Source organism: Salmo salar, chromosome ssa24 (genome assembly GCF_905237065.1).
Source record: "Salmo salar chromosome ssa24, Ssal_v3.1, whole genome shotgun sequence".
Taxonomy (NCBI): Eukaryota; Metazoa; Chordata; class Actinopteri; order Salmoniformes; family Salmonidae; genus Salmo; species Salmo salar.
The window spans coordinates 16,739,985-16,764,261 of record NC_059465.1 but is presented as its reverse complement, the minus strand read 5'-3'; the positions used below and the strand labels follow the sequence as shown (position 1 = coordinate 16,764,261).

Genomic DNA, 24,277 nt, shown 5'->3' with positions numbered 1-24,277 from the left:
GACATCGGTGCACCCTGCTTAATCAACTGTAAACATGGAATTATCTTCATATGGCATTCATGAAACTGCTATCATTCATACTGATTACGGTCTGTTATTATCATACTTCAGCCAAAAGGAATGACTGTCACAAATTTGGAGGCTTATGAAATCTTACAGTGAAATCAGTGGTTGTTTAATTTAATCATACAGTCTGCCATCATCTAGTTACAGTAAGTATCTTACCCACTGGTCCTGGGGTCCCCTTAGATCCTGGGGTCCCCGAGGGGCCCATCACCCCAGCCTCGCCCCTGGGTCCCGGCAGTCCCTGAGACCCTGGCTTCCCTGAGCAAAGACAGGACAGACACTACTAACCATGGAGCCATACTGATACAGCCACAAGAGTTTGTGTTACAAAAAAAGTAATGATTGAGCTGACAACATCTCAAACTTACCATCTCGTCCAGGGGTACCGTCTCTGCCTCTTTCACCCTGTGGACCTGTGTGTTAGGGAGGAAACAGACAGATGTCAGACAGCAGACCAGGGAAAGAGGAAGAGAAAGGGGTCGTCCATTGCCTTGTGTGGAGAAATGGACTAGAGGTTGAGTGCTTCCTGAGGTGAAAGGTCACTAGATGGAGGTGGTAGAGCAGCTGAGCTGTGCTCTGGATTAGACAGACTCGCTGACAGACTAAGCACTGAGATGTTAATTAGGGCCACAGAGGTGCCAGTGAGGAACGAACCCCTCAGCTTGTCATGGGAGACTAAAACCCAAATCCCAAAATCCAAACCCATGCAGGGCAAAAATGTCAGCCAAATTATAGCTCTAATATTGCAGGGAAAATAAACACCTATACAGAACAGATAATGTCATTCTCTCTCTAAACTAGTAAGACATTGACTGTGTGTTAGGGTGTCCATAATGGTGCATTTACATTCTTCAACAGGCCTTAGAAGGCCAGTGATGATCTTAACCTGGAAGCCTTCAGCTAAAACAGATTTTAATGTAATTGGATGGAAGCTGATACACTATTGAAAGGTCTTTTGAGAGTACAGCAGCAGAGCACCCTCTCTTTTCAGCTGCAGCCAAGGCTAGGCTGAGCTCCAGGGAAGGAGAGGGCTTTCATGTGTGTGTGTCTACGTCTCTCTCTTAGCGACAGAGGATATGAGGGAAGGAGAGCAGGTAGAGAGGCAATGGAGAAAGAATTATTGCATGTGCAGAGTGATTTTCTACTCAATTATCAAACACAATCACTTCACTAAAAATAATAGGCAATTATGGTTGCTCCTCAAACCTGCCCATACATGGGCATAGGAGACTTGTACATACCTATGAGTCCCTGCTCACCAGGGGCTCCTTTGGTTTGTGGATCCACCATCTGTGAGGAAGATTCCCGTACCAATCCTCCTTTACCCTGTAGGTGGCGGTGAGAAGCGGAGACGGGAGAGGACAGCACCTGGACCTAGTGGGATAAAATGGTGAAGAGAGAGAAAGAGAGAAATTTAGAGAGTAACGCCAATGCCTTTCAAATGGACTCCAACACTGTTGTTTACGCTGAGAGACTGTAGTCTCTCACTGCAGCACATTCTTCAGTAGAGGAGTCCATGCCTGTACCTTTGCCTCCAGTGAGCTGAGTCTATCTGTCAGGGCTGTGATTCGACTACAGTTGAGGCAATCTGGAGAACGGAGAAAGAGACAGATATTATATGTTGACAAGTATCGATATCTGCAAAAAGCGCTTCCAAAATGTACTTCAGGGAATTTGAGAAACATGGGGCCTGAGTATTAAAACAGAAACAGTGTAAAGGAGAGAAATGAAATCCCAGGTGTTCTGAGTCTGACGATATTCAAGAGAGAAATATGGTTCCAGGTGTTATAGTACTGTGTAAGAGAGTGTTAGGGTCCTGGTTCTTACTGGTGGAGAGCTGCTCCCCTGTTCCTGTTCCTGTGCGGGCCGGGGCAGGTGGCCGGTGGAGAGTAGACGGCTTCCTCACCGCCTCCTGAGCCACCAGCTGGTTTCCTGACTCTGCAGAGGAAGAGGAGGAGGAAGTGGAGTCAGATCAATGGACCACACAGTGAGGTCATACAGACGTCATTCCGTTATGATGCACATAGTCAGTCATGCAAATGGCCCTGATAAGCAGCGAGGCTTCCAGACAACAGAACCATTACACAACTCAATCAACAGAAAAAGAAAACAAGAACCACCCCCCCAAAGTATTTTCACTCAATTTCTGAATGCTCAGTGGAGCCAACATTCTCTTGTCATTTCAAATGATTTGGCATTTGCTCTGAAAGCCCCGTACAATAACTCTCTGGTGTTCTGTGACAGTAAGGAGACAGGGCCCCTCTCCACTAGGTGACCTCACCAACACCACAGTCATGGTGGGCAGAGAACCAGCCGGTGAGGGCCACGGGGGAGAGGGATGGAAAGGGATGGTGCCAGATCAGACAGGAAAGGCCCACAGCATGCGTTCTGCTCTCCAAAGACCCATCCATAAGCATCATACTCTGCAATTGTATCAAAATCACACACAACAAACTGCTTTCATTCTGGCATGTTTTTATTGAGTATAAAAACACAATGCCTGGGAGAGAGGGAGTTAGACAAACAATAGCTGCCTTGTATTAGGAGAATGAGCCATTTCAGCTCTGAGCTCGATTTTCTGTCTTTCCTTTATTTGATGAAGTGTGGGAGTTTGTGTTCCTGCGGGTTGGGGGGATGTTTTGAATGGGCAGACCTTTGTGAAGTCCTAGACTGTGTGGTTCCGTCTGTATGACCCAGGTGCTCCTGACAGAAACAAGAGCCTGGGCTTAGCACCTTGTTAGAGGACAGGCAACATCTCCTCTAATCTCAGAGTCAGCTGGCTGGAGCCAAACACACTGCAAGCCACTGGCCAACATAGCCTGGAAATAGCACCTGCAACCCTTTCAGGGGCAGGGAGAGGAGACAATTATACTCCTCCAAGAGCTCACTCAATCTCTCTCTGTCATCCACTCACAGTCAGCCACACGTACTGTAATATATCCTGTGCGCTATTGATGCTTGACGGAGACAGCACAGACAGAGACACGGTACAGAGAGTTTATGTTCTGTTTAGAGTTTGGTGAGAGTGAGTGGGAGAGAGAGGACAAAGGAGAGCACTAACAGAAAGAGTCAAAGTGCATAAAGAGAGAGAAGGAGAAAGAGAAAAGGACAGTGTGAAAAGGCTTTATGAAAATGGATCCTGCTCCAGTCACTTTCCTTCAAACTTTGTGGTTTTGATTTTCTATGTTTTGGGTTGTAAAGGCTTTTCTCAGCGGGTTACTAATAGTGCATGTGGAAATTAAACAATGTTAGAGCTGAGACTGTAAAGTATTGGTATGTTCAAAGGAATGTGTAAAGAAAAACTGCTATGAGCCATGGTCTTCTTCCATTTCAGTAAGAATGCGAAATGTGTGGCGAACTTCGATCGGGGACTAAACACACTCTGTTCTGCTCCATGTCTGTCTATGAGTGTGAGCGTGAGCTTGTGCGAGTGTGTGTGTGAGTGTGTTAGTGTGTGTGTGGTGGGGGGGGGGGACTCAATAGAAGTTTCCTACGGAGACCGGCTCATAATAATAGCTGTGTCCGATTTCAAATGGGCTCGGGAATTGAAAATATACCCCTGCTCCAGAACACGCTGTAGGCACCTCTAACCCAGCGTCCCTCTCTTCTCTGACAGACAGCACCTCTTTTCTCCTCTAGACTATAGACCATTCAAGTGCCAAGTTCCCTCCACCCACACTCAAACACATTGTCTAAAACATTCTGCTGGCTTTGCACACAGACAACCGTCCCCCACCCCAACCGCCTAACTTCCATTCTCTTACTCTCTCTTCTATTCTCTCTGTCTCTCCATGTCTCAAGTTTTAGAAATCACAGGATAACAAGAAAACTATATTCCTCTATATCCCCATAGACAGTGTCTGTTAACCAGAGTGTGTGTGTGTGTGCGGGGATGGGTGTGTGTTGACTTAGATGTGCTGATCGGGATCCATTCATCTGGGCAGATAGTAATAATGTCAGGGCTAATGACTGGCCCCTGACAGACATGGTTCAGTGTGTCCACTCTCTCTCTCCCTCTCTGTCTCTCTCTCTGTCACTCTCTCTCTTTCTCTGTGTCTCTCTCTCTCTCTGTCTCTCAGCTAATTGGCCCACTGGAGGGGGTCAAAGAGACTTGCGAGTGCGTTTGACCCTTGACCCTGCGCTGCTCTGGGCCGTAATCAGTGATTGAATCAGAACTGTTCATTAGAGGAGACCCCTGTGGAGAGAGGAGAGGGTAGAGGTCATCCTGACATCAGCTCTGTCTCTGTGTCTGGTTCCAGGCTCTGGGGCTGACAGGATAGGACACACAGCATAGCACAGCACAGCACAGCACAAGGGGAGTTTTCCACTGTTTACAAACACACTGACAAGTCATTTCCTCCCCACTGGCCTGACCTGCCTGGTGCAACCCTCTCAGGATAAAGAGGGAGAGGAGCGAAGGTCACACCACTGCAGTGTCAGGGTTACCTAAAACCTATGTGTGTGTATGTGTGTATGTGTGTGTGTGTCACAACTTTCACATAGCCACAGAAATAATGTATGATGTACACACACACACACACACACACACACACACACACACACACACACACACACACACACACACACACACACACACACACACACACACACACACACACACACACACACACACAGTAGTAGGGTTGGAAGCTTTTCCTACTTGATAGGGCAGATAAACTGTGAGTCTCACTCATACCTCCTTTATATGTGTTCAATGTCTATCTCATATCAAGAAGTATAAAGTACATACAGTGTGTGTACTGGCACTAGGAGCAGGGGAGGGGGGTCTTGGCATTCTTGCTGACAAGCTTCCAAAAAGCATAACACGTTCCCCCTCTGTGACTGGGGTTACCCAAATAACCCCCTTCACCACCCTTTAAGCATGCCCCTGAGGGCCCTCCGTGGCAGTCCGGAGGAGGCCCCTGCCAGCACACGGTCAGAGGGAGAGGGGCTGGGAGCCATCACACTCAGAGCGGAGAACAATGTTTTACCAACCAGCAGGCTGGTGTGTGCGTGTGTGTAGTCATTTTCCACAGGCTCTTTTTGTTCTCCTCTCCTCTGCCCGCATCATTATTAATGGTCCAAGGTCAGTCCTCCAGTGATACTACCAGTGAAAACAAACCAGACCATCCTGCAGAGTGCCCAGTCAGCCCAGGGAGCACGTTTCCCCCTTCCTCTCTCTACAGAGCCCATCCGTGCTCCAACTCACTCTCCACTCCCTCTCCTCAGCTCATTATTTGCCCTGGTTTATTTATTCTTTCTTTCATATGGATGTAAGATAAGTAGCACTGTGCAGACATACACAGTCCTCGTGCTGGTTTCTGCCAGGAAGGCCTGTCTTGTGGAGGTACTTCAATGGCTAAAGCGTCTCTTTGTTTCATATGGTCTGTATTGATTGACGGTTGACTTTTTGCAAGCTCACACACATCTCGTCTCAGTGGTGGCCTTGCTGGAGTTGAATCAAAAACGAGGTGTGAAGTGAAGCTCTGTGATTTCACCAGTCAGAACTGAGAATGAACTCTGAGACACCTGAAACCCCACCTCTTTAAGGAATACCTGTGATAGGATAAAGAAATCCTTCTAACCCCCCCTTAAAAGATTTAGATGCACTATTGTAAAGTGGTCCCCCCCCTCCTCCTTTAGCTTGAGTTTCATAAGACTGGTTTATCTTAGAGCTAGAGGTTCCCATGGGAAGGTATGGGGTCTGAGGAAGTGGGGGCTGTGGACACACAGACCATCCAGTCAACAAAGGGCTGGGCCGGGGAGGGCAGGGCAGGGCAGGGCAGGGAGGGCAGGGCAGGGCAGAGGAGGGGAGGGCAGCGGAGGGGAGGGCAGCGGAGGGGAGGGGAGGGGAGGGCAGGGCAGGGCAGGGGAGGGGAGGGCAGGGCAGCGGAGGGCAGGGGAGGGGAGGGGAGGCAGGGAGGGGAGGGCAGGAGGGGAGGGGAGGGGAGGGCAGGGCAGGGCAGGGGAGGGGAGGGCAGGGCAGCGGAGGGCAGGGGAGGGGAGGGGAGGGCAGGGCAGGGGAGGGGAGGGCAGGGGAGGGCAGGGCAGCGGAGGGGAGGGCAGCGGAGGGGAGGGCAGCGGAGGGGAGGGGAGGGGAGGGCAGGGCAGGGCAGGGGAGGGGAGGGCAGGGCAGCGGAGGGCAGGGGAGGGGAGGGGAGGGGAGGGCAGGGCAGGGCAGGGGAGGGGAGGGCAGGGGAGGGCAGGGCAGCGGAGGGCAGGGGAGGGGAGGGGAGGGCAGGGCAGGGGAGGGCAGGGGAGGGCAGGGGAGGGGAGGGCAGGGGAGGGCAGGGCAGCGGAGGGCAGGGGAGGGGAGGGGAGGGCAGGGCAGGGCAGGGGAGGGCAGGGCAGGGCAGCGGAGGGGAGGCAGGGGAGGGCAGGGGAGGGGAGGGCAGGGGAGCGGAGGGCAGGGGAGGGGAGGCAGGGGAGGGCAGGGCAGGGGAGGGCAGGGCAGGGCAGCGGAGGGCAGGGGAGGGGAGGGCAGGGGAGGGCAGGGCAGGGCAGCAGAGGGCAGGGGAGGGCAGGGGAGGGGAGGGCAGGGGAGGGCAGGGCAGGGGAGGGCAGGGCAGCGGAGGGCAGGGGAGGGGAGGCAGGGGAGGGCAGAGGAGGGGAGGGCAGGGGAGGGCAGGGCAGGGCAGCGGAGGGGAGGCAGGGGAGGGCAGGGGAGGGGAGGGCAGGGGAGCGGAGGGCAGGGGAGGGGAGGCAGGGGAGGGCAGGGCAGGGGAGGGCAGGGCAGGGCAGCGGAGGGCAGGGGAGGGGAGGGCAGGGGAGGGCAGGGCAGGGCAGCAGAGGGCAGGGGAGGGCAGGGGAGGGGAGGGCAGGGGAGGGCAGGGCAGGGGAGGGCAGGGCAGCGGAGGGCAGGGGAGGGGAGGCAGGGGAGGGCAGAGGAGGGGAGGGCAGGGGAGGGCAGGGCAGGGCAGTGGAGGGCAGGGCAGGGCAGGGCAGGGGAGGGGAGGGCAGGGCAGCGGAGGGCAGGGGAGGGGAGGCAGGGCAGGGCAGGGGAGGGGAGGGCAGCGGAGGGCAGGGGAGGGGAGGGCAGGGCAGGGCAGGGGAGGGGAGGGCAGCGGAGGGCAGGGGAGGGGAGGTCAGGGCAGGGCAGGGCAGGGCAGGGCAGGGCAGGGGAGGGGAGGGCAGGGCAGGGAGGGGAGGGCAGCGGAGGGCAGGGCAGGGCAGGGCAGGGGGAGTCCTCCTGATCTGATCCATCTCTGTCTGCTCAGAGAGCTGAGCTCAGCACTACAACACCATTAGTGACCAGGTGCTGCTGACCAGCCAGGCCAGGGAGTTTGTCTCTGTCACAATGCTGCATAAGCCTTCAGGAAGACTAAAGACCACTGCTGCATGTGGACAAAGATATGGACACTTCTGTAGAAGCACACCTATTAGACAACCCTCTGATCCTACAAATATGCTTCACATCCAGCAGTTTCCATAGACTATTTGTCACAACGTCCACAGCTGGCGCCTCTCCCCGTTCGGGCGGCGCTCGGCGGTCGTCGTCGCCGGCCTACTAGCTGCCACCGATTTCCTTTTCTGTTTCGTTTGGTAATGTCTGGTTAGGGTAGCACCTGTTTTGTGTTTAGTAATTAGTGGGGTATTTAGTCTGTCTGTTTCGTGTCTGTTGTTGTAGGTTGGGGGATAATTTTTTCTTGTCCTTCAGAATACGTTACGCGTTTTGGCATTAGGGTTGCTGGGCTGCGTCCCGCCACATTCCTATACTGTGTTTGTCTTGCCTTGTCGGTTCGGTTCTTTGGACTTGCATTCTTCATTAAACGTGTTTCACGTACCTAAGTCTCCTGCGCCTGACTTCACCCCTCCTGCAGAACTACTTTTGACACTATTATTTTGACCTAAAATGACATATGATAACAAATTGGGTTGATGCTGATCCAGTTCTCTCTGTGTCTCCCTCCTTCCATCTCCCAGGCTGCGTTGGGTCCTGGGCTCAACGCAGGACCCAGGGTTGGGGTGGTGAGGGGCTCTCACCTCCTACAGACACATCTCACTTCATCAGTCAACCCACCAGCAGGCCCGGGAGGCAGACAGACAGGAGAGCCCTGGTCTGCAGTCAGACCCTCCCTCCCTCCCTCCCTCCCTCCCTCCCTCCCTCCACTAGGCTAGACCTGCATCACTAATGGATCTGAGAACAGACTGCGACTCCCTGGATTCTTTAACAAACACTTGGCATGCATGGCCACTCAGCGTAGTGTGGAAACCTGTGTGGCTGCAGTTACTGACTGAATTCTATTGTCTTCCTCTTGTTCCTGAACATACCTTTGTGTTCTGATTCCAGATGAGCTGTTAACTGGCCTCCACGGAGCAGGTACCGACAGACTCAGCAGGGTGGCACTAACCCACACCAGCTCCTCAACAGAGAAGGCCAGGCCCATGTGGTCCCATAATATGGAGCGCACACACACACACACACACACACACACACACACACACACACACACACACACACACACACACACACACACACACACACACACACACACACACACACACACACACACACACGCACGCACACGCACGCACGCACACGGTAGGAGGCAGGGTGAATGAGACCATTCTTCCTCAATGGTTCCTATAGTAGTGTTGCGCTGGCCTCTGTTCTCAGATCAGAGCTATCTGCTCATCTAGTCAGATGTGCACGCAGACAGACCTCTAATCTTACACAGCAATTCTACCTCTCCTCCTCCCACCTCCCTGTCCCAGACAGGAGCTGCTCCTCCTGCCCCCTCTACCTTCCTCTACCTCAGCCCCCCCACCCCCCCGAGGATGACGCATCTCAACACAGGGCAGCTTAATTTCCCTCCCCTCTTCCTTCTCCCTCCCCTCTTCCTTCTCCCTCCCTCCTCTCTAAGCCCTTGCTTATTATTTCCCATCTGCCTGGTATGTGGGTAGGGTATCCATCCTGGAGTGCAGTCCCACTGCTGAGAATCGCTCCAAGGCACTCTCATAAATAATAATGACTATAATTAATACAGAAACAATGAGCTCTGTTTCACATCTCCGTCTCCCCTCACTTTCCCTCTGACCTCTGAGTACTGACTACAGTACCTCCCTCTGACCTCTGAGTACTGAGTACAGTACCTCCCTCTGACCTCTGAATACTGACTACAGTACCTCCCTCTGACCTCTGAGTACAGTACCTCCCTCTGACCTCTGAGTACTGACTACAGTACCTCCCTCTGACCTCTGAGTACAGTACCTCCCTCTGACCTCTGAGTACTGAGTACAGTACCTCCCTCTGACCTCTGAATACTGACTACAGTACCTCCCTCTCTTACTGCCTGACCACTTTATTTATTTCACTGTCCAAAATATCCCTTTCCTTTCCTCACATCTGCTTCAGCACTGTTTCAGTCCTCTCAGCAAGTTTCATCTCACCAACATGATACTTGATGCCCACAACAACAACTGGGTGGGTTCATAGAGCAAGCCACAGAAAATAAAAGTATTCTGAAATAACAAACAGATGTGAAAATGCAAGGCTAAACATGGTTTAAACCCCCCCCCCAAAAAAAAACGTTGAGATTGTTAGTTTATGGCAAAATGGAAACAATTATATTGGTGCCGCGAAAACAAACAACGCTGTGGTCTGTGTAAAATGGCTAAAATTAGCGTCAGGCATATCTCGGGAAGTGAAGCACGCTGGGTTTGAGGTGGCGTGCGGTTGTGATGGGCTGCACCACAAATCCGCCCGACGCTTTTTAAACATTTCCTCTGCTTGAAGGTAACAGATGTCCAATAAAAACATGAGGCAAAGGCTGACGTTACCAACTCCCACCCATCACTTTTACTAAGACACAAAACACTGGAAAACGATAAAAAATAAATCCTTTCATGTCCCCCTTTCGTGACCCCAGTCGACCTGCATGCAGATGCTTCTCTCAAACCAGGAGCGCTGTGCTACTGACAGTGCCTGGGTAAAACCACACTCGCCTCCTCTCCTCTGTTGTGCATTTAGAGTGGCAGGGAGAGGACCGTCTGACCTCCTCCTGTCCCGTCCCGACACACCACAGCAATTAAAACCCTCTCCTCTAAGCCAACACACAGCCACAAGTGGCTGACAAACAAGGGCTCCAAAAACAACTGGGCCCAGGAATAGAGCTGCTTACTGACCTCCATACATACACATACTCTCCACAGGCACAGGAATAGAGCTGCTTACTGACCTCCATACATACACATACTCTCCACAGGCACAGGAATAGAGCTGCTTACTGACCTCCATACATACACATACTCTCCACAGGCCCAGGAATAGAGCTGCTTACTGACCTCCATACATACACATACTCTCCACAGGCCCAGGAATAGAGCTGCTTACTGACCTCCATACATACACATACTCTCCACAGGCCCAGGAATAGAGCTGCTTACTGACCTCCATACATACACATACTCTCCACAGGCCCAGGAATAGAGCTGTTTACTGACCTCCATACATACACATACTCTCCACAGGCCCAGGAATAGAGCTGCTTACTGACCTCCATACATACACATACTCTCCACAGGCCCAGGAATAGAGCTGTTTACTGACCTCCATACATACACATACACAGGCACAGGAATAACCACACTGTGCATTACTATGTATTAACACTTTGCAATGAGCTATAAAGTCCATGTTCACGATGCATACATTTTTGTTTTTAAATTCCACCAGTTGAGGAATAGAGTAGCTGAATTTGACAACACAGTAAATATACACAGTAATCATGTGCTGTGAGAGGCATGTATTGCATTGCACTCTTGGCTTGAATACTAGAGAAAACTGTGAGAGTAGGAAAAAGAGAAATATGAAAAATCTGCTTCCAAACTAAGAACACTGATCTAAAGCCCCATGTATGAACTGTGGTGAGCCAGGCTATTTCACACACTGTGGTTTGCTGCACCAAGACACCCTGCAACAACAAGATACTGGTGGAATTCTTGGCCAGTGAACCATGTACTCTGGCCTGCCTCATTACCCTGGAGATGTGACATGGGCTGAGCCCCAAATGCCACCCAATTCCCTATGTAGTGCACTTCTACTATGGGCCCTGGTCAAAAGTAATGCACCTTATAGGGAATAGGATGCCATTTGGGAAACAGCCCTCAACTCTGCCCACTCTGCCCACAACGCCAGCCAAGCGGGAAGCAGCTCAGGCCACAGGCCTGCAGTTAAACATCCGGCCCCACGTCCTAAATCTTTGAATGACACATCAGCTCCAACACACATCGTTTATATGCCACAGTAAAACCCAGAGGTTGGTTTGATTACTCGTCGTAGCTCTGGGGCCTGTTGTTGCTCCATCAGTCCATAGCACTGTGCTTTTTCTACGGACGGGGAGCTGATCTGTACATGAGAACAGATGAAGGCAAACGAGGCGTATTAAAAAGGCTTAAAACACCCTTCCCTCCCATCACCACCCACCGAAACAACCAAAATAATTAAGAGCCCCCTATGACAACCTCGTAACTGTACCCATGGCAACCAAACACAAAGGTTTTGCTCTAATGTATTGACTGACTATATGATAGTGACTGCACAGCTCTCCAAGACAGGCAGCGGTAACTATTCCAACTCCCACCTCGGCGATATTCTGTTCCAACAGCAAACCATAAACCTGCCTTAATCCAGTGAGCTATAAATGAACTGGAAGCAGCAGAGACGGGCACGGTGAGGGGGGCCAAACTCGCCCTCTTTCTTCTTTACATTTTACTCAGGATTCAGCTCCTTTTAGAGAACATTGTCCATATCCCTCATTCGCTCGGCTATTATTTAAATGTGCATGTTCCTATGGGACTTCTCTCACGGCCCCCAAATCTCTCTATCGTCGTTAAAAGCTTGGATCATTGCACTGTTCCGACATTTTAGCCTTGCAGTGGAATTTCCACTGAAACTCAGTTCTCTCAGGAAAAACAAAAGATTTAGTATCGTGAAAAACCAAAACACCAGTCCTTTTTAAACATTCCTTCTTTAAAGTTTAGACAGAGCAGAGAGAGATTGCCCAGACAGAGTGCCAGGCACACAGCACTCACTGGTCTCAGAATACCTTGTATTCACTGTATTATTGCAAATTCAGTACTACGCATCAGTAGTTGCAGACATAACGCTGATGTCTAAGTCTCCCAGCAGGGTGGGAGTATTTAGATTGATCTACAACACGTTGACAGGTACAATAGCACTAATGGATGATCTGTGTATAAAGCTCTGTCCTCCAGGTCCCCTGGTTCCCTGATTCCCTAGCAGAGGATGGGGCCAAGGAAGACAGACATGGACCACAGGATGATTAGAGTGCTGTGTCCGCGTGCCAGGCAGTAAGGCAGTAAGACAGCCAGTCAATATGTTAACAGAAGAAGCTCTTTGTTGTGCTCCTGACTCAGAAAGACACAGACTGCAGCAGTCAGACAGCTGGGTCTCAGAGGCCTTGATTTAGTTGGCCTACATACTCTCCGCAGATAAAAACGTCACTGTCAATTTGGGCCGACTGTAAAACCATTACACATAAAAACACAGGAAGGAATAGCTGCATGTAAAAGAAACGTTTGGTACATATAAACAAACGGATAAAGATACTTGTCTTTTCCACTAGACAATATAAGGAACCCGTACTAGTCAGCATTTACTGTAGACTCGAAAATATACACACGCACGCACTCACGCATACACCCGCACGCACACAAACTCTTAATTCCATGGACCTGGGCCAGGATCAACATAATTCCCTCCACTCTCATGGTTCTGGTCCAGATTGATGGTCCTGCTCCAGATTGCTGCCTCATTGTTTTCACCATCTGCTCTGGGCCAAATCTCTACATCAATCTCTACAGTCATGCACACGTGTGCGACTGTACGCCTTGTGAAACACACACACTTACATGCAGAAACACATGCACGTGCCTGCATGTCAAACACACGCACGCACGCACACGCACACGCACACACACACACACACACACACACACACACACACACACACACACACACACACACACACACACACACACACACACAGGTTCCCAGCAGGCCATCTCATATTGCAGAGTGGGTCTGGGCAGGGAGCGGGGAGCTGTCTGTAGCTGAAGGGTAGAATACAGAAGGGGAGTCTGGGCTGGGATCCCTACACAGCAGAGCACTCTGCAGGAAGACACTGGGGGTGCATCCTAAATGGCACCCTAGTCCCTACAGTGCACTACCCGATGGGCCCTGGTCAAAAGCAGTGCAATATATAGGGAATAGTGTGCATATTGAGATGCAGATTATGATACGCTGGTTCCCTTGGATCTGTGACATGAGTTTCAAACCCACGAACAGGCGGAGTACCACCATACGGACATCCATGAACCAGTTAAATAAAGGTTAAATAAAATAAAATATCCACAGAGAAACCATCAATCCACTATATACTTGAGTGTCCAAGAGTGCAAGGACACGCACACACCCCGGGGTTCTGGCTGTATGAGACTGAGCTGCTTTCTGTGTAATCCCTGGTTGAATGGTCTCTTGTATGCCAGACATTCCTCTGTGTCTTATAGGGCTTTCTGGGGATTAGACCCCACTTACTTCCAGGGGCCGCGGGGCGGGATCAAAGCTGATTGGACTATGGCGTCCAGGGTGGTGGTGTGAGGGACACTGAGCCCATACTCACCTGAGATTGACTCACACAGGGGGACATGGGAACACGACACCACAGCAGAGACATGAGACGCTAACACAGGTCCCAAACACCCAGTGGGGGTAAAATCTGACCTAATCCATGTCACTGCTAACCCCAGCTGTGATGACTGACAGCTGGGCCCTGGGAGATTGGACCTGGGTCTGGGTTTACACTTCAACAATAAATTAAGTATTCTAGACCTCAGTTACTGGAAGTTACACAAACAAGGTACACAAATGAGAAATAATTCAGATTTAAATCTGGGATCACTTTACACACTATGTGGAGAGTCATTCAGCAGGTTAGCGTTTTCCGTCATGAATCTTGTTCTGGAGGCAGCTCTGCACAATGGTCACTTGCTGGCATAGCCACAAAGTCAGAAAATCTGAGTTTAAACCTAACCCTAAATTTAACCACACTGATAACCCTAATGCTTACCCTAACCTGAAATTAAGACCAGAAAGCTCATTTTTGTTTTCATACATTTTTACAATATAGACACATTTCACTTTGCAGCTGGAACATCTAGCGAAATTGCTAAGTTCTGCCTCCAGGACAAGACTCATCCCAATAAACGTCAACCTGTAGTCATTCATGGAGATGGTTTATGAATGAAAGGTAGCCTTGTACAATGGGTGAAGCAATAGAGCTGAGCCACAAGCGAATAAGTCCCTGATAATTAGAATGAGGAACAGTTATTGTAACACTGTCTTGGTCCACACATCTGTCTCCTTCAAGGCTAAACAAACATCCAACGGGACTGATCAAAGACTACAACAAACACTAGGACTGATTTCTGACAACATTACACAAAGGAGAAAAAAAAGGGGAATGGACTTTACTTACATGTGTATTTATCCTGTTGTTTTTACCAAACAAATGTGAATTATTTAAACGGACATGACTTTCGACCTTTACCTAGGTAGAATCACATGGCTGTCTATTGCACTCTCAGAGGAAGAGAGAGCGAAAGACAAGATTACTCAATAGTATGTATATCTGAAGGGTTTTCCTCTGTTCTGCAATGACAACACATGGGATGTGGAGGAGTCGTTATCATGGAAGTAGACAGTGTCAAAGACAGGAAGTAAAGCAGCTCAACCAGAGGTAGAGTTGGAAGAGATCTCAGGCCCCTGTCTGTCTCCCCTCCGACCGCAGCACATGGAGAAACACAAAAGCGGGATAAGCATGGCCACACATAAAGGAAAAACACACACACACACACAACCTTGTTCTCTTTGCGTGCTGGAAGTTCAATGGCTTATCTACGTATAGCCTTGGATATCCAGAGCATCTCCACCTCAACTGAAATAAACACACACACACCACACATACTTGTGCTACAAACAGATCGGATAGATATAAGAAATTATTAAAATATTTTAAAATATCTATATATATCTATATATATTATTAAAGCAGCAGCTGCACTTGGACACACATAAAACAGACTGGCACGTAGGTGTAGTCACTACAATAGTAATCACAACACTCTCTCCTGTATTGGTGGGTAACGTGGGTGCTGAATTAATGTAACAATACTATGGTATAGTAAGATAAATACATACAGTATTTCATAAGAGTAACCCTGCTTGTTGAAATGAATCCAATGGTGTTATGAGAAGAATAGCAGTGAAATGACCTTTAAAGGACCTGAGCTTTCAGTACCAGGCGAGCGAGACCAGACAGGCAGGCAGGCTTGAGCTGGCACAACTCCCCCTCCCTGGCTTTAATGAATGGGTAAGCCAAAACAAATACTCAGACTGTTTTGTTTGTGTGTGTGTGTCTGTGTGTGTGGATGGTTGTATAGTGCTATCTTATCTTACTGTGATGTGCTGCTCTCCCTGATATCAGCCTAGATGAAAGCCTCTCTCATCTCATCTCCACCATGGTCCTTTGTGCTACAGATGTATGTATCCACACCTTTTATCTCACCCATATCTGAACCAGCCACCCCAGTTCCCCCTCTCCTGAACCCAGCAGCCAGGGCCTGGGTCTGGGCAGTGTTAGAGAGGCGCATGGGTCTGTCTCTCATCTGGTTCCTTTGACAGACAGAAATACAGAGAGCCCTCTTGCTCACTGGGTCAGTAGGCTGTTTGTATAGTATGTATAGAGCTCTAAGGGATGATAAGGGGAGAACAGGCGCCCAGAGCAGGGCAGAGGGAGGTAGGAAGCAGGGCTGGGGGAGAGGGTGTCTGCGGGGGGAGTGCAGGGCTGGGGGAGAGAGCGGGGCTTGGGGAGAGATGGAGCAGGGCTTGGGGAGAGGGGGTCTGCGGTGGGAGTGCAGGGCTGGGGGAGAGAGCGGGGCTTGGGGAGAGAGGGAGAAGGGCTTAGGGAGAGAGGGAGCAGGGCTTGGGGAGAGAGGGAACTGGGCTTGGGGAGAGAGGGAGCGGGGCTTGGGGAGAGAGGGAGCAGGGTTTGGGGAGAGAGGGAACGGGGCTTGGGGAGAGAGGGAGCGGGGCTTGGGGAGAGAGGGAGCTGGGCTTGGGGAGAGAGGGAGCTGGGCTTGGGGAGAGAGGGAGCTGGGGCCAGAGGCTCAGGAGAGAGGGAGCTGGGGCCAGAGGCTCAGGAGAGAGGACTGGGGACGGGGCTACTTGGTTCAATATGGGGCCTTCCTCAGAGTTTAATCTCCAGTTTAGGGTCATTGAGTGTTTCCTCAGTGGCAGGCTGCAATGTGGTCACTTAAATAGCTGGAGGGAAAAGAGCCAGAGCTGTCTGTCTGTGTGTGTGTGTGTGTGCGCTCGTGTGTGTGTGTGCGCTAGTGGTGCGCGGGTCAGCTGTTTGTTCACCTGAACCCACCCGCAATGGTTAATAACTCATCAGGAGAGGGGGAACTAGACCTACAGTCAGTGTCCAGACTTCAGTTTCCATTGAACCCATCTAAACAGTAGGCTAGAGTTCTCTTGACGTACCATAGGCATATTTGAAGTCTCCGTCTTTTGACTGTGGAATTTGTATAGCGCCTCACAATCATCACACATAACACAGCCAGCACTGCTATCATCCTCTTTTACCACTTCAACTAATCTTTCCCAAACACAACTTTTCTGTCCCTCCCTTCTCTTTATTTTCAACTCTCCATTTCACAGCTTTTCTCTTATTGAATTAAACTCCGACATTGTCCTTTTTTATGCCCGTTCCCAAAAGCGATTGGCGTGTAGGCTATTTGGCATACCATTATAGGCCCTAAGGCTTACACAGTAATGCTAGATAGCCTAAAATAATGAAAGAAAAACCTCAATGTAGCCTATAGATATAAATTGCACAAGAATAATACATTTATGGATTTTTTAAGCTATTGTTTTCTCTTCATTCAACACGCCCGCCAGCCACCCGCCCTTCATCCACACAGTATTTAATGACCCTATGAGTCAACCCGCGCATCACTAGCGTCTGTCTAGGTGCCTAAACTGCTCTGCATCCTACAAGCTCAAATAAAACAAGGCGCAGACACCAATAAAAATTCACAAGTCACACGTACGCACGGACGCAGGCGCACACACACACACACACACACACACACACACAGACCCAATACCCTCCTCGCATGCATGCATGCACCCCTCCCTGTCGTTATTGTTTTACTGTGGCTAAAAGAGGGAGTAGTTTCTTTTAAAGGCCAAATTTATTATGCGTGTGATGAGTGCTCTCAGAGTCGTATAGCAGACGTGGGGGTTTGGGCTTTCAAAGGCTTCTTGGCTGAAATACACCACGGCCAATAGAGGACTGAGAGAGAGGCCTATAGAGACAGCCTAGTCACCCCCTTCTCTCTCTGTGTGTGTCTTTCTCTCCCTCTTTCTCTCCCATCTCTCAGCCAGAGCTGTAGAGACAATGCTGTAGTGATGAAGTGCTCTAGCGTTCCTCTGACATCCATTCTCAGTCCCAGTCCCAGTGCCAGTCCCAGTGCCAGTCCCAGTGCCAGGGCCAGGCAGCAATACAGCTAAGGCCGAAGCTGGGGTTCAAAAACAGCATGACCGAGACACATGCCTGCTTTCTCAATACGCTGGACCACCAACACAGGAAGAAACAGAAAGAAATGGAGGCAGGGAAACTGAATGAACGTGAAAGAAGGACAGGGGTGAGAGAGAGAATGAAGGAGGATTCTATTTGTGTCTTCGCCCCTTTCTTGTTCACTTCTTTTCCCAGCAGGCAGAATGATGAGAGTCTTATCTTATCTCTGAAAGGCACTTGAACACAACATGCCTTCAGACAGAGCTGTGTATGTGAAGACATGCAGGGATAAAGGACACACACAGATCGGAGGTTCCCATGCAGGAGTGTGGAAGAGGATCAGGAGAGAGGGACGACAGAGGAGGCAGATCAAAATGGAAAAGAAGAAAAATGGCAGAACTATCATGGGCTTTACTGTAAAGAAAACGACAAACAAAATAAATTCAAAAGAGCGATCCAGAGCCATCAATTGCTGTTCTCTCATCAGCTAATAAAAAGGCTTGTGTGATCACAGCTCTGGGTCAACAGGGTTCAGCTCACCCTCAGGGGCCAAGCAGGGGAGGACATGTTGGACGGTTCTATGGCACACTGGTTCTATGAAATCATCATCGCAGAATAGAGGATTGGGTAAAATGTCATTATTTCATTGGACAAGAACATGATCACCAGAGAAAATCCCCTTAATTTATGAGTAATAAGAGACTTGCATTTAAAGGGGTGTTTTCTGGCTGCTAACTGTAACTGTGTGTAAGGTCTAAATAATGTGCAGGCTAGGTGAGTGGTCCCATGAAAACACGTGCAGCTCTACTCTCCACTCCAGAGACAGTGCTGTGCCTGTGACACACGTACAGAGACTTTATAAATCATTTGGCCAAAACTTTCTCTGTCTGCTCCACTGTACCTCTCTACCTGTGTGTGTGTGTGTGTGTGTGTGTGTGTGTGTGTGTGTGTGTGTGTGTGTGTGTGTGTGTGTGTGTGTGTGTGTGTGTGTCCTCCTGAAGTGTCTGGCAGTATGTGTTTTGTTCTGGAGGAGGCCCAGAGTTCATGGCTGGGAGAGACCTGGGTCCCCAGGCATATGAGAGTGGAGTGTAGTAAAGCAGAATGGATATACAGTATATTATCCCTCACACTGACATCTGGCCCAGGAATTGGTGAGGCAAGAGAGCTAAATCAAATATAGTGACATCCAGGTACAGATAAAGGGAGTGAGTGTGAGTGCTTCTGTGCACATGCATGTGTCTCTGAGTAAGACAATGTGAGAGCATATGTTTCATACCGTAAGTAGGACAAGGTGTGTGAATGTGGATTAGTGAGAGGGTGTGAGTATGTGGTAACGTGTCCATGTGTGAGTGTGTGAGATAGTGTGAGTGTGTCTGCATTGTGAGAGTAGGTTTGAGTGATGGGGAATTACAGGATCCAGCTGTCATACTGTCATACAAACCGTTGGAGAGCAACTCTAATCTAAACAATACAGGAGTGGGAAGATGAAGAACACTATTGAAGAGTTCACACTAGAGGTATTCACCGGGTCCAAAAAGTTGGACCTGTTCCGAAACAAATGAGTTGCTTTCCCACCCCACCCGATCCGTTCCGAATGGACCCGAGAACAGCCGGTTTGGATCCGAGAGAAAAAAAGAAAGGAACCTCAGACCCGCGCTGCCAGCGCCATCAATAAACGAGTGATATTGGCTAAGTGATCCACAGTTACGTGTCCTTAAAAACGGCCTATAACAAATAAAAACATGTATATTCATTGTTTCGATGTGTAGCATATTCAAAAGTTTATAGCCTATTGTTTAATTGGTTTTCACTTTCCTAAAACAATAATTGTCCACCACATGGTTCAGCTGTCAGAGGTTTGAGCCCTAAATGCATCAGGGCATTACAGGCATATAGGCCAAGACATCCACTGTATAATATTCATATTTAACATACAAAGGAAGAGAAGTAGGCCGAGCCCTAGAGCAACGGAGAGAAAGATACAGATATGCCGGCGCCATGTTCCCGACATGGCATTCATTTCTTTATACTTGTCTTTATACTTGTCAGCTACTACTAATATACAGATATAGTCATAGAGAAGGAGGCTAATTTGTTATTATTCTTTTTATTTATAAAGATAAGCATTATACAGTGCATTCGGAAAATATTAAGACCCCTTGACTTTTTCCATATTTTGTTACGTTACAGGCTTGCTTCACCGTAGGGATGGTGCCAGGTTTCCTCCAGATGTGACGCTTGGCATTCAGGCCAAAGAGTTCAATCTTGGTTTCATCAGACCAGAGAATCTTGTTTCCCATGGTCTGAGAGTCTTTAGGTGCCTTTTGGCAAACTCCAAGTGGGCTGTCCTGCCTTTTACTGAGGAGAGGCTTCCATCTGGCCACTCTACCATAAAGGCCTGATTGGTGGAGTGCTGCAGAGATGGTTGTCCTTCTGAGTTACACACAGAGGAACTCTAGAGCTCTGTCAGAGTAACCACTTGATTCTTGGTCAAATCAAATCAAATCTATTCACAAAGCCCTTCTTACATCAGCTGATATCTCAAAGTGCTATACAGAAACCCAGCCTAAAATCCCAAACAGCAAGCAATGCAGGTGTAGAAGCACGGTCTCCTCTCTGACCAAGGCCCTTCTTCCCTGATTGCTCAGTTTGGCCAGGCAGCCAGCTCTAGGAAGTGTCTTAGTGGTTACAAACTTCTTCAATTTAAGAATGATGGAGGGCACTGTGTTCTTGGACTTCAATGCTGCAGAAATGTTTTGGTACCCTTCCCCATATCTGTGCCTTGACACAATCCTGTCTCGGAGCTCTACGGACAATTCCTTCGACCTCATGGCTTGGTTTTTGCAATGACATGCACTGTCAACTGTGGGACCTTTTGATATCATGTCCAATCAATTGAATTTACGACAGGTGGACTCCAATCAAGTTGTAGAAACATTATTCATTTATTTCACCTTTATTTAACCAGGTAGGCCAGTTGAGAACAAGTTCTCATTTACAACTGCGACCTGGCCAAGATAAAGCAAAGCAGTGCAACAAAAACAACAATACAGAGTTAGACATGGAATAAACAAACATACAGTCAATAATACAATAGAGAAAGTGTATATACAGTGTGTCCAAATGAGGTAGGATAAGGGGGTGAGGCAATAAATAGGCCATAGTGGCGAAATTATTACAGTATGGCAAATTAAACACTGGAGTGATAGATGTGCAGAAGATGAGTGTGCAAGTAGCGATACTGGGGTGCAAAATATAAAAAAAAAAATATATAACAATATGGTGATGAGGTAGTTGGATGGGCTATTTACAGAATGGCTATGTACAGGTGCTTAAAGCTAGTGAGGGAGATATGAGTCTCCAGCTTCAGTGATTTTTGCAGTTCGTTCCAGTCATTGGCAGCAGAGAACTGGAAGGAAAGGCGGCCGAAGGGGGAATTGGCTTTGGGGGTGACCAGTGAAATATACCTGCTGGAGTGCGTGCTGCGGGTGGGTGCTGATATGGTGATCAGTGAGCTGAGATAAGGTGGGGCTTTACCTAGCAGAGACTTATAGATGACCTGGAGCCAGTGGGTTTGGCGACGGATATGAAGCGAGGGCCAGCCAATGAGAGCATACAAGTCGCAGTGGTGGATAGTATATGGGGCTTTGGTGACAAAACGGATGGCACTGTGATAGACTGCATCCAATTTGCTGAGTGGAGTGTTGGAGGCCATTTTGTAAATGACATTGCCGAAGTAAAGGATCGGCCTTTCCTGTTTGCTTATGGCGGAATACAACTCATTGAGTGCGGTCTTAGTGCCAGCATCGGTTTGTCGTGGTAAACAGACAGCTACGAAGAATATAGATGAAAACTATCTTGGTAAATAGTGTGTTCTACAGCTTATCATGAGATACTCTACCTCAGGCGAGCAAAACCTTGAGACTTAATATTAGATTTCATACACCAGCTGTTGTTTACAAATATACACAGACCGCCACCCCTTGTCTTATCGGTGGCAGCTGTTCTATCTTGCCGATGCAGTGTAAAACCCATTAGCTGTATGTTATCCATGTCGTTGTTCAGCCGCGACTCGGTGAAACAGAAGATAATACAGTTTTTAATGTCCCGTTGGTAGGATAGTCTCGACCGTAGATCATCCAGTTTGTTTTCCAGTGATTGCACGTTGGCTAATAGGACTGATGGTAGAGACAGATTACCCACTCGCCGTCGGATCCTTACAAGGCATCCCGACCTGCGTCCCAGATATCTCTGTCTTTTTCTCATGCAAATGACTGGGATTTGGGCCTTGTCGGGTGTCTGAAGTAAATCATTTGTGTCCGACTCGGTAAAGAAAAAATCTTTGTCCAGTACGATGTGAGTAATCTCTGTCCTGATATCCAGAAGCTCTTTTCAGTGGCAGAAACATTATGTACAAAATAAGTTACAAATAACGCGAAAAAACACACACAATAGCATAATTGGTTAGGAGGCTGTAAAACGGCAGCCATCTCCTCCGGCGCCATTGTATCCGAAAGGGTCTTCAACCCTTTTTAGGACTTTATGGGGTTTATGAAGGTGATAATTGAACTGAAGTCTCGAGGTCATTTTTGAGGGAGTATAATATAATTGGTAGAGTTTAATAGGAACAAGGTCCTTGACTTAGCAGACCATTTCTGTTTTATCAGCAGCCTGTAAAACTACTCATGAAAGCTGTAAAAATCACAAGTGTACAATTTAGGACAATCATGTTAAAATCATTACACTCCTGTCTACATAAAAATGGTCTTTACATAAAGCTGTCGTAAAAAGTATTTCACTTATAATCTTTATGAAATCTTTATAATTATAAATGACATCACTTGGTGGTGAGATGATGAGATGCTGAAGCAAGTGGAAAATGAAAGTAACTTAGTGCAATTTCAGCACTAAAGCCTTTTACCATATTTCTGCTGGTGGATGAGGGTGGAAAGGGGAGCGAGGGAGCGAGTTATCATAATTGAGATGTGTGACTCCTTGGCTGCTTTCATAGCGACAGGGTTCAATGATAATCCCTATCTCTGCCATGACTGACTCATATAAAACCCTATCAGTCAGGCTTGGTGGAACGATTTCCCAGTTTAAAAGACAGTAGTCTGGAGAGCACACACACACACCACATTAACACACACACACACACACACACACACACACACACACACACACACACACACACACACACACACACACACACACACACACACACACACACACACACACACACACTAGACTAGTATTTCACTACAAGTCATTATAGATAACAAAATATAATATTCACAACGTTAACATTGAACTACTGCATGCACAGTGCAGATGATGGGTGATGTTAGTCTTTAATAGGGTGATGATGCATCTCCTCCCTTCGTCTGTCCTTCAGACACATTCACACAGGAGGGCAGCTAGCTGCCTGGCGCTGACATGCTCTTTCCCATCGTAAGACCCTTCTACTGTGTAGCTCTATGAAACGCTGTGCAGCTCTATGGAACACTGTGCAGCTCTATGGAACCCTATGGAACTCTATGGAACACTGTGTAGTTCTATGGAACACTGTGTATTTCTATGGAACACTATGGAACACTGTGCAGCTCTATGGAACACTGTGCAGCTCTATGGAACACTATGGGACACTGTGTAGCTCTATGGAACACTATGGAACTCTGTGCAGCTCTATGGAACACTATATAACACTGTGCAGCTCTATGGAACACTATGGAACACTATGGACCACTGTGTAGCTCTATAGAACACTATGGAATACGATGTAGCTCTATGGAACACTGTGTAGCTCTATGGAACACTATGGAACACTGTGTAGCTCTATAGTACACTATGGAACACTATGTAGCTCTATGGAACACTATGGAACACTGTGTAGCGCAATGGAACACTATGGAACACTGTGCAGCTCCATAGAACACTATGGAACACTGTTTAGCTCTATGGAACACTATGGAACACTATGTAGCTCTATGGAACACTATGGAACACTGTGTAGCGCAATGGAACACTATGGAACACTGTGCTGCTCTATAGAACACTATGGAACACTGTGCAGCTCTATGGAACACTGTGCAGAGCTGTTGAACCTGGCTGTACTGTTATGAGCGGGTCAGATTTCTGCTCTGTCAGGTGCAGCCATGAGAAAGGAATTCCAGTTTGCAAAAAAGGCTCTTTGAGAAAGATGAGTGATCCTAACCAACATCTCACAGCATGTCCTCTCTGTCCCCTAAGTGGATCTGAGAGTGTGTGAGGGCTCCATCACTGCTATACTAACAGAAAGAGAAAGGGAGAGAAGAAGAGAGGAAGAGTAGCAGTCTGTCAGAACCAGGCCAGACTGGACCGTCGCTCATAAACGCCTCAGGAATCTCTGCACCTCTGGCAGGTGTCCATGGTAACCGCAGCATTCCCGGCCCGCCAGTGAATGAGGGAGAGTAGAGGGGAAATGAGAGTGAAAAGGAGAAGGGAACTGAGTGTACTACAAGGCTGAAACAACTCTGTTGGACTATCTTAGATATTCATCTCCATCTATTATGAGAGGAAATGATACAATATATGAAACACCAGAGACATGCTTCCTTTCTTCAGCTTTG

At 48.6% G+C, this 24,277-nt stretch overlaps 1 protein-coding gene across 6 annotated transcripts in view; it reads right to left on the bottom strand.

The window, feature by feature from the left end:
• Positions 1–24,277, bottom strand: part of LOC106584977 (EMI domain-containing protein 1) — a 68,444-nt gene that overhangs the window by 12,315 nt on the left and 31,852 nt on the right. For all 6 annotated transcript variants that reach the window (XR_006761742.1, XR_006761741.1, XM_014170672.2 and 3 more), the window contains exons 4-8: positions 1,894–2,004; positions 1,593–1,654; positions 1,308–1,440; positions 435–479; positions 226–324 (exon numbers count right to left, since the gene is read on the bottom strand). Coding sequence is in view for 4 of the 6 variants with exons in the window: in XM_014170672.2 (XP_014026147.2) it covers positions 226–324; positions 435–479; positions 1,308–1,440; positions 1,593–1,654; positions 1,894–2,004 (450 nt within the window). In the remaining 2 variants the exon portion in view is untranslated. The remainder of the gene's footprint in view (positions 1–225; positions 325–434; positions 480–1,307; positions 1,441–1,592; positions 1,655–1,893; positions 2,005–24,277) is intronic.